The 15,548-nt window shown below is 42.8% G+C and overlaps 1 protein-coding gene across 1 annotated transcript; it reads left to right on the top strand.

Moving 5' to 3' along the window:
* Positions 1-226: 226 nt before the first annotated feature.
* LOC142060772 (neuropeptide Y receptor type 6-like) lies at positions 227-2,406 on the top strand. The gene has a single exon (XM_075101011.1). The coding sequence runs from the start codon at positions 1,285-1,287 to the stop codon at positions 2,404-2,406; it is 1,122 nt and encodes a 373-aa protein (XP_074957112.1). The 5' UTR covers positions 227-1,284.
* Positions 2,407-15,548: the final 13,142 nt, after the last annotated feature.

Raw genomic sequence — 15,548 nt, 5'->3', positions numbered from 1 at the left:
TCATCCTCTTTCTCCGCAGGGCTCCCAGCACTATGGTATTTCTTACTAGAGGTGAAGAATAACCTCCTTCCGGCTGCTTTTCCAATCATTCCTACTTCAAAAATGAATTAAGGTGAGTTGAGTTAGAGTTGAGGTTTGAAAGGTATATGCATAGAACATATTTAGCCATCTTTCAAAGTGACTCTTACATCCTTCTTTTTCCCTTTCCAGGGTTGGAAACATAGCCTCTTTCTGGCCAGAAAGCTGGTGAGCCTTTGATTTAAGATTAACTCAATGATAAATTCAAACCCATCAAGATATTCTGCAGAACATAATTCTTCCCATTAATATTAATTTTATAGCAAGAGAATTGTACTAATATCAGATTTTTGCTTGACAACCGTTCAAAGCTAGAACTGAAAGAAGAATCAACTCTGTATCTCTTGAGTACATGTATTTAACCACAGAAAATTTGGGGGGTATCATTTGTCAAACTTGTACAGCAGCAAACAGTGTGTAGAGAAATGAGACAACCTTTGGCAACTACCGATATGGAAATAATTGTATGTATAACTAAGATGTGATCTTTGTTTGGTTTACATGTTTCCCAGATTAGATTGAGGAAAAAGGACATGCTATCTTTAATACATAAGCAGACCAGGAAACTCCCTTAGAGGTGTAATTCATAGAGATGTTGAATATCACTTAAACTCAAGCATACAGAATTTTGATTAAGCCAGAAGGATTTGGTGTTATTAGCTCACATGGCTTTGTGGTTCTAGACAAAATCTAAGTGTGATGTCTAAGCTAGTAATATGATGGCAGGACTCAATTCTTAATTTTTCTGATAATAAAAAAAGCATCAGATTATCCTCATTGGAATTCTTTAAACCTTGCTAAATCTTCAGGTGAGTCCGATCTTAAATATTTTATTTTGAAAAGTAAAGTTTATCCCTATTTGGTAAAGGAGGATTTGCATTAAAATGTTCATACAGGTTTAAACAGAGCTATCACTGCTATTTCTTATCACAGTCACAGTTCTGTAACACTGTCAGCACAGCACCTCAGATCAGCAGCATCAACCTCCATCCATATATACACACACACAAACCCACTAATATTCAACTGCTGGCATTTCCTTTCAGGATTTCTCAGTTCTATAATTAACTACATTAGATTTGCTCAAAACTTCAAGGACACCAATTACAAAGATAGACCCACAGTAATCATTGCCTCGGGAAGCTCCATACAAAGTATATTCTAAATAATACTAGGTTTTGTCCATAAGCTGGCAGATGCTTCACGATGAGTAAAGCCATTCAGCATCCCAGTGAGATTCCGTCTAATCAAACTATCTCAAACATTAGCTATTCTCAGTTCTTGAACTTTGATACATGCCAACCTTCCTTCCTTGCAGAATTCTTGCTTATTACCGCCTACACATTAGTTACCATAGTGGGGCTTTTTGGAAATCTTTGCCTGATTATTATAATAAAGAGACGGAAAGAAGCTCAAAACGTTACCAACATTTTGATTGCCAACCTCTCTTTATCAGATGTCTTGATCTGTATCATGTGTATTCCTGTCACAGTTGCATATACCTTAATGGACTACTGGATATTTGGGGAAGCTATGTGTAAAATAAGTTCTTTCATACAAAGTATATCTGTCACGGTCTCCATTTTCTCACTCGTACTCATTGCTATTGAGAGATACCAGTTAATTGTGAACCCACGTGGCTGGAAGCCTAGTATTTCACATGCTTACTGGGGAATTCTTTTCATCTGGGGGTTTTCCCTCACAATATCCATTCCTTTTTTAATATTTCACCAATTAACTGACGAACCCTTCAAACATCTGTCTTTCCATAGTGATTTCTACAAGGACAAGGTTGCTTGCATCGAAGCATGGCCATCCGTTACAGAACGACTGATTTTTACCACTAGTCTGCTGGTTTTCCAGTACTGCTTCCCACTGGGGTTTATTTTTATCTGCTATCTCAGGATATTTGTGTGTCTTCAAAGGAGACATAGTAAAATAGACAGGATGAGAGAGAATGAGAGCAGACTGAGTGAAAACAAAAGGATTAATATGATGTTGATATCAATTGTTGTGACTTTTGCAGCTTGCTGGTTGCCTCTCAATATATTCAATGTTGTTTTTGACTGGAACTATGAGGCACTAATGAGCTGTAATCACAATCTAGCATTTACAATATGCCACCTTGTGGCCATGATCTCAACGTGTATCAATCCCATCTTTTATGGATTTCTCAATAAGAATTTTCAGAAGGATTTGATAGTATTAGGTCACCAATGCAGATGCTCAGCATCACAAGAGGAATATGAAAATATTGCCCTTTCAAATCTGCAAACCGATGCATCTAAGGCATCTCTGAAATTAAATAATCCCCCTGTTGATATCTAAAGTAATCCAAGAGCAGTTTCCAAAATTTTGTCTTCTGTTGCAGATGACCTCTTTCTGTAGGTCCTGATCATGTTACCACTGACTTTAGACAAAGCCTTTGCCATACAGTTCAGCGAAGCAGGAGTACGCTCCCATAGGCATACTCTTAACGGGTACTCTGTGATGGTATTAATACTAATAAACCTCTTCCAAGAGTCTCAAAGATCAATAATAATGAATTATAAACAGTATTAACATCTTACTTTTTTAATCCACAATTTCCAAGTCACTGACGTACTAACTTAGCACCAGTAAAAGTATTTCCATTTCAGCCACTGATGCGGTTGTCCTTCCTAAACACCTGGCTTCACTCATGTAAACCATGAATTCTAGGGGATTCCCAACTTCATCAGCCTTTTCACAGGCTGGTTTCTGGCCTTTTAATTTTCCAGCCCTACGCTGTTCCCACCTCTGGTTAATCTGCACAACAGTTTTATAGGCAGTTTACACTGTAAGGATGGCCCCTTAAGCTATCCGAAGCCTCCACCTCCTTTCAGCCCCAGCATGCAGTTTGCTTTGGTTTAGTACCAGTCCAGCCTAGAAATTGTATTGTAACAAGGGAAAAGGCTGAGGTTGGAATTAATTTGAGTAACGTACTCAAATGTAATGATGCGCTGCAAATTCCACTCGGATTGATGCTGTTCAAGATGGACTATGTATTTAGCATTTCTCCTAAAAGCACAGTATTCTCCTCCAAACCACCAGTACAGATCGTTGCTTTCTCTGTTACCGACATCACCAGTCCTTAAAAACGGAGCTTTTAGATTCTCCATTATCAAACACACACACTATGAATTCAAAGTAAATTTTGTTTTAGCTACTTATCCAGATTCAAGGTTTCCCTTTGAGTAGATTACTTTCATGTTTTAATTTCAGAAATACCTTTCTCCACATTTCTGCACTAGCAAGAGATCACACTTGAGGCAGAGGCAGTAATTTCTGTTGGACTATATTTGAAAATAGTTTCTTCTGTAACGCAGAGCATAGAAGCCCAAAGGTGTAATACCGAACACAACTTCCCTCAAACGAAAACACATTAAAAGGCATTATCCAGTTTAGTCATAAAAAATAACCAAAGACAGCGTTCATCCATGCTACAATGCCAACATAAATAATCAGTTAAAATTGGGCTGTTTAAATCTGATACTTAGAACACTTTAGTCCAACACTCACCACCTCAGAATCTGTATACTTGACTACTTTTGTTCAAGTAAAATATAATTAACTACCTGTATTGCTAAACTCCCCTTTTTTCTCTTGAGTTCCAAAACCTAGCCTTGTTTCAACACTTGTACATAAAATTCCCTGTAATTTATCCTCTAACTTTAGCAATTTACCAAAGCCCCACTTAAGCACAAAGAATTAACATTTGGATTACCATCAGCTCCTTGATGATTCAGCTATGATGAAACTTACCTTAAGGCTACAAAGTTCTCTTGGATAAGGACCATCATTTGTAATCTTACGGTTCTTAAAGGATTCCGTCAGGTCATAGATCTCTTGTTCTGTTGCTACAGCATTAGCGCAAACTGTCCGCATTACTCTGCTCATCAGAGGAGCTCTGTAGAGCCTCACAAACTCTTGCAGATATGCTGGATTGTTAAGTGCTTCCTGATTTATGCTGAGCAAAAAGACTCATTGAAACCTATTAGAGCCCGATCCCATTGAAGTCGTAAGCGCAGCACTATGCACGAGAGCAATGATGGCAGAATTTGTTACATGGTAATCCAGTAGTTGAGTGACAGGTATAGATTAGTATAATTTAGTGTTTTTTTTCTAATTAGAACAAATATAATGCGTGCGAAGTCGAGTGCATAAATAACCACAATTTAAACACCTGCCTTGTGCCTCATGGCAGGGAAAACAGGAGACAGCTAAATACCTACCAAGGGCTAAGGATCAGACAGCTGAGAGTATCTTAGTATTAATTCTTTCCATTAACTCCCACCCTCAGTTACTGGGCTCCCTTTATTGCTGATACCAGCTGCTTGTCCAGCGTAACCGGGGTTTAACCAAGTAGAAAGCAGTAACCTACAGCCAACGATACTGCTGACATCCCGTGCGTAATCAGAGCGGCTGGTATATGCTTTGGTGAAGGAGACGTGGTGGGTTGTTCTCTGTTCCATCGGTGAGACTCCAGGTTAATAAAGTGATTAACTATCTCCATTTCACTCGCTTAACTGAGAGCAGATCTGATCCAGGAATTTCTCTTTTCTTGGAGATTCCAGCACCCATACAGAAAGCCATCTAATCTTGCCAGGTCAATCACTGAACAGAGCATTTTAACAAATTATGGTGGCATAGCGGCTAGAGGCTGGGTGAGCAGCTGGACTTCTCTGAGTTTGGAACACAAATCTCTATCACTGTCTTCCTCATGGTAAGCACACTGTTTACAGCTTCAGAGCCTGTGCTTAAAGCAATGCACAAGCACATGACAATATACTCTAATTATTTAATATTAGACACAATAATTCAGATTACTCTCAGTTCTCATCATGGCAAACATCTCACAGTGGTTAGTGTTTAAATCAGGCCCAGCTGACATTCCCCCATGTGAGCTCAGCCTAAGTGGCTGAGTGACCCATACCAATACCCCATCCCATCGGCATGCCCAAGTGTACTTAGTTTTACAGCAGAGGTATTTTTAGTATCAGGCCCCAAGGGGTTTAAATACAGCCACGAAATGAACACTAGTCTAAATTATGTGGTCACTGGGGCAGCAGAAACTCTTGTGACCTTATGAGAAGGCCAGGGATGCTAAAGAATGGTCTCCCTTTACTGTCTCTGTGGTATTAAACAGCTGGGGGCGGGGGGGAAAGGTTGCTATTGCTTTTTATAACACCCATTGCCTACTCCTGCCATCCTGACCAGAGTTTAGCAATCAGTTTTTCCAGTCTGAATCTTGGCATAAGAGGGTTCTTCGTTACCAAGTGGAAGCAATCTGTGGAAGTGGAAGTCTCACCAAGCGGTGAGACTGCTTCAGAATCAAATGTGAGTAATAATACCTGTGCCTTGATTTCTTCTTGTCATTTCTTCCTTACACTTTGATTTGACTCAAGTGCTGATGCTCCAGTTCTGTTCTGAGCATTCAGTTATCAAGTATCTCTTTTCTTAATGCTGCACTCTTAAAAAAATCACTGCTAACTGAAGAGAGCATCATCACCGCCTCGAAGACGTCGCCCTTCACGCTGCATGTTCTCTCATTACGCCCACTGGCTTTATAGGCAGCCTGAGATCTAATTTCCAGACAAGTCACTAGGAGTGAACAGACTTGGATAGGAACAGGAACAGACAGAGAGAAGTTATTTATTTTTAATACACAAGCCTTATGGACTCCAGCATGGTGTGTGATGGTGATGGATCTAACTGCGTGATATTTGGACTAGATGACCTCCAAAGGTCCCTTCCGACCCAAACCGTTCTATGACTCTATGATATGCAGTATATAAAGATTGCTCAAGTCATAATATTAAACTGACAAATGTTGCCTTGCGTTAGGTAACGCTGATAACCTTATTTTCCCTTATTTTATTGGTATAGCAAAATTTTAACAGCTTTGCTCACCAGACTGTTGTTACTTGATGCAACCCGATGGAGGGCTGTGAGCTTCCTCAGGGGAGCAGAAACATGGAATTAATTACAGAAAGCTAGAGGGGGAACCCGAACTCCAGAATGCCGTCCAAATGTACAAAGTCTTAGCAGTGATGTTTTCTTAAAAAAACTGCATCAGAGCTTTGTTCAAGTGGTTCGGTCATGTAGACCAGACCTATATATTTATAGACATCCTGTAAATGAATATATCCTTACATTTATTTGTATTTTATGGTTGATTGGTTTAACTGTAAGCACATATAACTAGAGTTAGATACTTGGAAAATAGCTTTCATTGTGAAAATTATTCCGCTGAGCAGAGAGCTCAATTGATTATTGACTGTAATTATGTACGTGGACAAAAGCAGGGCCGTTGCTGTGTGTTATCTCAATACTTTGATTCCTCCCGTCTACTGACAAATAAATGCTACCCTGTGTACAACTGCTGTGCTGCCCAGCCGGTAAATTTTACTGCCTATAATCTTGATAGGACAGTTCTCATACAAACAGTTCTGGAAATGGGTTTAGCATTTCACATGTTCATTTACTAACAGAGAACAGTGAAAAATTAGATATTTGCTGTCTCCGGACGAGAAGAGGACTTAAAAAAAGCTAGAGAACCTTCTCAGGACTCATGGTGCTGACATACTTTTTGGTGGAGGACAGAATCATAAACCAGAGAAATTTCAAGTGAATTTATGCCTCAAGGGCAGAACTTTTTGCTATGATACATTATGATTTGTACTCAAGTATAATCAATATGTTTGGGACACTGTTTTCTTAAACATGTTGCAGATACATTGAAAAATCAGTGCAATTTGTCACAGCGGAAGTTTCCCTTCAGCAGCTCAGGAAATTTTGTCTGTAGCACAAATACTGAAAGAGCTCTTCTGAGTGCTGCAGTGCAGCCCAGTCGGTACGTATTAGTTTCCAAAGAAGCGTCTACTACTGTGTTTTAAGTCATCAGTATCTAAGTAGGAGAAAGATACTTTTTATTTTTCTGAAGTCAAAAATGTTCATCCCACATTTGCTTGCATTATCAATATTTTATCACAAATGATAAAAACTCCTGGGATTTAGCAATGACACATATTTCTGCGGCAGATTCCAGCCTTGGAGATGAAATGCTTTTATTTTACCCAGCCCTGGTCCACTACTAGTGCAAAATGATACCCAGGTTCTATTTCTTGCATTACATTTTTTTAAAGCTACATCACAGCTGCACCAATCGCAAGGCAAGAATATTCCCCCTGACATAACCGTAAATTAACATTGCACTGAACTGTACCGTGACAGGTAAAATTAGGAAAAACATTACAGCTGACTTTCGGGGAGGTAAATTTTGCATCTAAGAAGTGTCTGAATACGTCCCAGATCCTAGAAAGAAATAGAAATTATGGAAAGACAGGTAACTACGTACCTACAGAAATGGGGCCATAGAAGGCAATTACAGTATGTTATTTTATGCCACTGTTCTTATGTAGCAAGCTCTGCTCCATGCCTCTTGCAGCACATCTTGATTTTAGCCTACTTTCCTATAGAGACAGAGTTTATACCATTATCATTCTGTCCTTTTGACCCCAAAATATTTGAGTCAATCTTAACCAAATTTAAAAGAATAAATCTCACAGATTATTACACGCCTGTCTTTGGAAGAGCGGTGGCTGGCTAGAAGACAGAAACGCAAATCGCCGACCCCGCTGACAGGCGACAGGCAGCAGAATGTGCTCAGTTCTGCACTGCCGGATCGGAAGACGCACGGCTTCAGACTAGCAGAGCACACGCTGCCCGCTGTCCAGGAAGGGTACCAGAGTTCCAGAGAGACGACGTAGTTTTGCCCCAGCATTTGGGATCCTCTGAAGTTAAAAACCCAACCAAACAAAAAAGAACCCGCACACAAGCTGCCACACTGTGTCCCCGTTACACTGTAGTAAATGCATCAAAACCTTTGCATTCGTGTAGCCATGAATGGCATTTTAAAACATTTATGACACTTTTTCCAGGTTGAAATGGCCTATGGGGCAGAGTAAAAGCAAAGTAAAAAGAGGATGACAAAACATCACCACTGACAGAGAGGTCTTTTAACCAAAACGTTATCTTGGGACTCACAAACTATCACGATCCAACTACGGCAAGTCCTCTAAGCCCTGCACCCCCCTTCCCAACTTCCTCCTCCCGTTCCCCAGGCACAGACTCTGTGGGCCAGGGGCTGTTTTACAAGATGCAGGGAGTGGCCGATACAATACAGCCATCTTCTTACCTGCAGTTCCAGATGTTATTTAAAGGAAATACAATTGTATTTGGCTTTCAGGAATAAAATCATCCTTCACATTCAGAGGCTCACTTTTTCTTTCTTTTATCTCGCCTCCCCACTTTCCCCAGGCCCATCACAGTAGAGCGGTGATAAACCAAGCTATTAGGTATGTATGAACTTTGCTTCATCATGTAAATATTTGTTTTTCTTCTTCATTGTTTTGAATGGTACCCTGAGAGGAGAGCAAATCTATAACGAAGCTTTGCGCAACCTCACAACAAAGGGTCAGACGGACTGCTGATACACTTAGGAACATCATAGACTCCATAAACATAAAACAACACTGTCCTTTCAATTCCATGCTAATAAGACATTTTAAAATGTTCCACAATGGCAACCATAGAATTATCTTGTCTGCTATCACTCGTTTTAAAACAAGGTTCCTTTGGCATATAGCTTGGTTTCCATGCAAATGCACTGACTGATGTCTTTGATTTCGTTTCATAGGCTTCTCTATTAGTCACAGGCTATTTACATAATGTGATGGAATTGGCACCTGTGTGGAGCTATTCTCTGTGCAGAATTCATTTCACTCTCATGCCCAGTGAGGAAAACTTGTTAATTTATATAGAAGATAGGGCTATAACAACTACACGAATTAGTCCTTCCAACCAAGAATGGCTACTAGAGTCAGAAGAAAACCTCAAAGTTTGGGGTCCCTCTAAAGGGAATCGCTTATACCCCTTGTGAGCTCCGTTTTTAGGTTGGAGGCTTCTGCAGTGCTCACTTCCATGAAGCCAGAACCACGGTGTCGGAGGCGGCTCGGAGAAGCACGGGTTTCCCAGACACACACTTCTGTGTGACTGCTGCACAACCTCCACCTCCACAAACTCCCAGGCCAGTTCCCCAGCATATTCCAATCTCTCTCTCTCATCTTCAACAGAAGCTGACAGATTTGTCTATTAACAAACAAAAAATTTACTACTTTGGGGACTAAAATAATTTGGATAGTATAGCTGGGTCAGCTGATCCCATGCTTTAATTTCTACCTGGAAGCCATCTCAGGATTTGCCATCATTACCACTACTGACAACCACCCCATGACTGTAGTCTGATCATATTCCTGTATTTCCTCAAGTACTTCACCAATGGAAGCCATTTAATCCACATTAGATTGTTGGGTTTTAGTGGCAGGAATGTTTGTGTTTTGTTTGTTTTTCAAATAAATGCAACCACTGTCTTCTTACACATGAGAAGTAAATCTACGCAAGAATAAAATTCAAGAAGTTTTGTATGGATCGAAACAAGAAAGGAGATCCCAGAATAGTCCTCATACTCTCTGCTTTGTCTCTTCAGGGCCAACTGTTCCATTCTTCTGGAATTTTCCTCAACAAAATTATCTAGCTATGTCATGAATGAGTCATTTAGATCACTTAAGCAATCACCGTCAAAGGTATTACAGAATCACAGAATCACAGAATGGCAGGGGTTGGAAGGGACCTCTGGAGCTCACCCCGTCCCACCCCTGCGTGAGCAGGCACCCCCAGAGCAGGGGCACAGGGCCGCGTCCAGGCGGGGGGTGAATGTCTCCAGGGAAGGGACCCCACAGCCTCTCTGGGCAGCCTGTGCCCCTGCTCTGGCACCCGCACAGGGAAGGGGTTTGTCCTCGTGTTCAGGTGGAACTTCCCATGTTCCACCTTGTGCCCGTGGCCCCTTGGCCTGGCGTTGGGCACTGCTGAAAAGAGCCTAGTCCCATCCCCCTGACACCCACCCTTTAGATATTTATAGGTATTGATGAGATCCCCCCCTCAGCCTTCCCTTCTCCAGGCTGAACAAACCCAGGTCTCTCAGCCTTTCCTCACAAGGGAGATGCTCCAGCCCCTCATCACCTTGGCAGCTCTCTGCTGGACTTGCTCGAGCAGGTCCCTGTCCTTCTTAAACTGGAGGGCCCAAAACTGGTCACAGCACCCCAGATGTGGCCTCACTGGGGCATAGCAGAGGGGGAGGAGAACCTCCCTCGCTCTGCTGGCCTCACTCCTTTCCATGCACCCCAGGACACCGCTGGCCCCCTTGGCCCCAAGGGCCCGGTGCTGGCTCAGGGTCACCTCGCTGCCCCCCAGCACCCCCAGGGCCTCTCAGCAGAGCCGCTCTCCCAGCAGGTCCCCCCCAGCCTGTGCTGGTGCGGGGGGTTGTTCCTCCCCAGGGGCAGGACCCTGCACTGGCTCTTGTTGAATTTCATGTGGTTCCCCTGGGCCCAGCTCTCCAGCCTGCCCAGCTCTCGCTGGATGGCAGCACGGCCTTCTGGTGTATCAGCCGCTCCTCCCAGCGTGGTGTCATCAGTGAACTTGCTGAGGGGACACTCTGTCCCATCATCCAGGTCATTGATGGATATATTGAACAGGCCTGGACCCAGCACAGACCCCTGGGGGACACCACTAGTGACAGGCTCCATCCAGACTCTGCCCCATTGATCACGACCCTCTGAGTTCTGTTGTTGAGGCAGTTCTCTGTCCACCTCGCTGTCCACTCACCCAGCCCACAGTTCCTTAGCTTGCCTGTGAGGAGGCTATGGGAGACAGTGTCGAATGCCTTACTGAGGTCGAGAGAGACAACATCCACTGCTCTCCCTTTGTCGATCCAGCCAGTCATGCCATTGTAGAAGGCTATCAGGTTGGTCAAACATGTTCTTCCCTTGGTGAATCCATGTTGACTACTTCTGATAACCTTCTTGTCCTCTACAAGCCTGGAGATGACCTCCAGGATGAACTGCTCCATCGCCTTTCCGGGGATGGAGTTGAGGCTGACTGGTTCCCCAGGTCCTCCTTCTTGCCCTTTTTGGAGATTGGAGTGACATTTGCTGTCCTCCAGTCCTTGGGCACCTCTCCTGTCCACCACAAAAGTGGTTTTAATATGGTCTTGTAAAAGTGCTACTTAACAAAGTTTGATGGCAAGGTTCACTCTATTAATTACTGTATGGAAGAAACGCGCAAAGGAAAATTGAGTTACACTCAAGTTAGACTGATTCACAGAGAGACCAGGGACACGAAAGGGTAAGGAGAATCTTCCTGTTGAGTCATGAGGTTCAGAGTGGACCCCCTTGCTTTCTAAACTCCTTGCTCAGAAAGGAGTCTAGGTGCGGCTAGGTCCAAACCTAGTCTCAGACTTGGTCAACAGTTTATGTCTAAAGGGTTGTACATGCAAAGTTTATGTAAGGTTTCATTAGCATCAATTCAGCATACAATCAAAGTTACCAAGACAAAATCAATGTTACCATACTACGAGGTTATGCACAATATCAGTTGCTCACCAAAGATCTGTCATTGATAAAAAGTCTCTCTGCCTCAAGGAGCAATGTTGAGAGGTGCCCCCGCTCAAGGGGAGATCACTGCCATGCAGCCATGCTGCCTAGCAGGGAGAGCTCAGAGAAGGCTCGCTTAGGCTGTCATGTTTATGGGATAAAGCGGTTGGTTATAGTCAAACTACATGTGATGGGAAAGGTATGCAGGAGACTCCTTGTCTTATCAAGGAACTTTGTTCCTTGACAAATGAGTCTTGGAAAAGCCACCTGCTATTCATGTGTTAATCGCCTGATCAGTGTTCCAAGCTCACATGCATTGATGCTCACCATGTCCCTCTACTCTTTTGTGGGTTTTCAAAGAACAGATTGAAACATGGGAGGTTCACGGCCTGGCTACAGCTCAGGCCTTTACCCCTTCCAGACCCTGCACCAAACCACCGCCAGTCTAGTGAAGGGGTCGAGCGCGCCCATCCAAGCTACCATCCCCTCCCCTGCTAAGTAACTTTGCAGGAACTTAACAGCAACTATTGCCTCGCAGTCCTTACCCATCCCCATTGCCTCTTGGACAGATTCCACTGCTAAAGTTGCTCTCTTCGGCTGCAGAAATGAATGCCAAACAGCCTGGATTTTGGGGAAGGGCCTTGACTCTGAAGTGGCAGGGAAGCAGCTGAGCTTAATGAAGTAGAACAGAGCCAAGCTGCTCACAGGAGTTCAGACCCTGGAAGAGACTCAGGAAGGTTACATGAGAAAATGGAGATACAGTTTACAAGCTTCAGAGTAGCTTGTAACAGCATTAAAATACGAATTTAACTCAGTATACTGTGGCAAAACTGTCTCGGCTTTCAGAGAAAGAATTCTATTTGAGCATCATATCTTCATAGGATATATTTATAAAGATAAAAAGGCATTTTTAATGCCTTTTCAGATCTAATTTGTACAGGATGGAAATCCACATATACGCTGCAGTCGTGCCTGGAAAGGTAAAAAATATGGCCTTTCCTGGCAGGAATGCAAGGCCACCAGGTGCCTAAGACGTTAGCAAGGGACCCCAAACCTCCTCGTGTAAGACTTAAGTATTACATCAAAGAGCACAAAATAGACCAAGAGCGTGAGAATACAGTCAGCCTGTGGCTTTGCCACAGGACGGGCATTTTACATCCTCACTGGGTGGTTGTAAGTTTATTCTTTTTGGAGGAATACCAAAGTAAAGGTCAGAGGGATCCACCGCACTCACAGCATAAACCCTTGGGAGAATAATTAGTCAGTAAATAGTCTCTTTTAAGGTAGCCAGGACTAATACCCCACTATTTGTAACGAATAACTTTATCAGTCAACCTAGGAAGGCTGTCAGCATGGTGTGATATCCTATCCAGCACACATTTATATTTTTGCATTTCAGATGGCTTTAAGTGTCTTATTGCTTCCAGCTTTTTATCCACAGACCTTCCTGACCGTGTGCAGAGGTCAAGTTCTCACTTAAACCACACTCTGCACTCCTGCGCTGGTTAGAAACCAGACTTCAAGATCTCCTCCTTAGGACTTGTACCTTTCATTTCAACCAACACCAAATATCTGTCTAAAACACAGCCTAGCTTTCTCCTGGAATTGGCTCTCAATGGGGCGATTCCCGCAGGCGCCGCCTGTCTCCAGCCCTTTGTCAGAGGGAAGCGCTGGGTCGCGGTGGTTGGGCTGGAGCAGGGAGGAACTGTGGAAAATGTCACACTCCAGTGGTTTTGAATGCCACCATCTGGGTTAGTGACCGTAAACGTGATCCCAAGAGCACATTCTCCAGGGCATCCACAGCCTTTGAGCACCACAGAACCTCCTGCCAACCAGCGACAGATCCCAGACTTGGTGGGAAGAAAACCCCAGACCTAAGGCATATGAGGGTATAACTATATTTTGAAGTGTTCTTTATTAACTAAAACCAGCTAAAACCTCTGCTTTTTGTGTTTTAGTTTGCTAAAACTTTTGGGTTTAGGCACGCATACAAAACCATGGCCATACTGCATTTAATCATCAGTTGAAATAACTGAAGTCCTGTGACCGACTGGGAATGCAGGATTGCTGGCTTCTAATTAAAGATGAAGCTTAGACTCCTTTAAAAATTAGTCACAGAATTAGTATTGAATCCAAAAGCAAAAACTGAGTTGGCTGAAAGGTCATCGAACACAGGGAGATAATTACTGCTTGATATTCCAGGAAACCCAAGCCCTGACACTAAATATAAAAAAAAGAAGAAAAAAGCAGGCTGGAAGCCTTTGATGGACAACAACAAAAAGTTTCTTTCTTCCCATCCCCATCATGCAAACAAACAGACCAGGCACGGAGACACCGAGGGCATTATGCAAGAAAACCCCAACAATCACGTGAGCCCGAGCACCCTATTAAACCTCACATCCTTATTCATTGAAATACAGGAAATCAAATATTTAAAGGGAAAAGTAACTTTTTTTTTTGTTAGTATCATTTACTTTGCTGACGAATCAATTTACAGGGTTGATGAAGTTTTGCTTATGCAGCTTTGAATCCTTGCCTCTTTCCAAAAAGAAAATATTCTGTGTACTAAGATTCTAGGAGTACTTAAGTTGTGTTAAAAGGCTGCGTGGGGTTAGTGTTAAAAGAAAATACTTTCAGTATGTTTTTGCATGGAGACCTGCAGCAGCTGTGCAAAAAGAATTTGAGAACAGCAACAGCAAGCTATGAACAAAAACAAATTATGAACAAAGAAAAATTATGAACAGTCAAATTAATATAATCACAAGTTACAGCACATCTGCTGCTAAGAAATAATAGCTGCTTCTTGTATTCTTGGAAAATCTCAAAAAAGTCAACTGCTATTTTAATAATTAAGAAGGCTTTAAAAACATACAAAATGACAGAATCGTTGAGGATGGGGACTCCTTGAGATTGTCTAGTCTAACCCCCCCATGCTCAGTAAGATATAATGCTTTTTCTGAAGAATAATCATAAATGTACCTAATTAAAACTCCAACAGAGAACTGCTCCTGGGAGAGCCGGCCATGGAGGAGCCGTGGGCGGGTGCGTGGCCAGCAGTGCCTGCGTTTGTCGTGGCACATCACTTAACCGCTGCCGATCTCGATGGGAAGGCTTGGTGCCGGCTCCGGCTCAGTATATCCCCACCCTGGAGGACTTTTTTTTCTTTCTCTGACCCATTTCACATTGCTGGCAAACCAGGAGCTGGATTTTCTGAGAAAAAAAATCAGAATCCCTTGGTGGAGGCCGCTGCAGCTGCCAGAGCGAAGGCAGCTGTTGGGGAGGCAGTGGTGAGCGGACATGACGTGAGCCTCTGATGAAGCAGGCAGGAGCCTGGTATGTCTGGGCAGATGTGCAAGGCACAAAGTAATATTTTTGTTCTTTTTTTCACCCAACAGTCCCAACCAGGGCTGAAATCAATGGAAATGAGTTTCCTGCCTGCTTCATCTGTAGAATCATGATGGGTTTGGAAGCTAATATTTCAGTACGTGGTCCAGATATAGAAAAAGAGACCAGCAGAACTGCCTTAGATGACCAGAATCCAGACATCCTGCAAATTACTGCCATCTACATTTTATTTTAAATATATCAAATTTGCTTGACAAATTTGATCCTCAGGAATACATGTCAACCTTTTATAATGACTTTATTTGTTTTACCTTTAAAGCAATTGAACCGGTCCCCAGGGCAGGTATTACTTGCATGCCACCTTTAGCACAATCAGATCAGCGCCGTGTTTACTCCAAAAGCTGAAGCCTTGGTGTGGTGGCAAACCGAATGTTCAGCATTGAAATCAGACCGTCTGAACAGAGCGCACAGCCCGGCCCCCATTTCCAGCCCCATCTTGGAGAGGACCGTGCTCACCATATGGTGCTCCTGCTATGCCTGTGCTATTTCTAGCTTCAAACACTGGAATTGGAATGGACAGATTTAAAAATAAGGCTTTGATCCTGCCAAGATGTC

The sequence above is a fragment of the Phalacrocorax aristotelis genome, chromosome 8 (genome assembly GCF_949628215.1).
Source record: "Phalacrocorax aristotelis chromosome 8, bGulAri2.1, whole genome shotgun sequence".
Lineage (NCBI taxonomy): Eukaryota > Metazoa > Chordata > Aves > Suliformes > Phalacrocoracidae > Phalacrocorax > Phalacrocorax aristotelis.
This window is presented reverse-complemented; position numbering and strand designations above follow the sequence as displayed.

What these genes read in the sequence shown, in the direction of transcription:
- LOC142060772 (XM_075101011.1), top strand. Translation starts at nt 1,285, where the DNA reads ATGAGTAAAGCCATTCAGCATCCCAGTGAGATTCCGTCTAATCAAACT.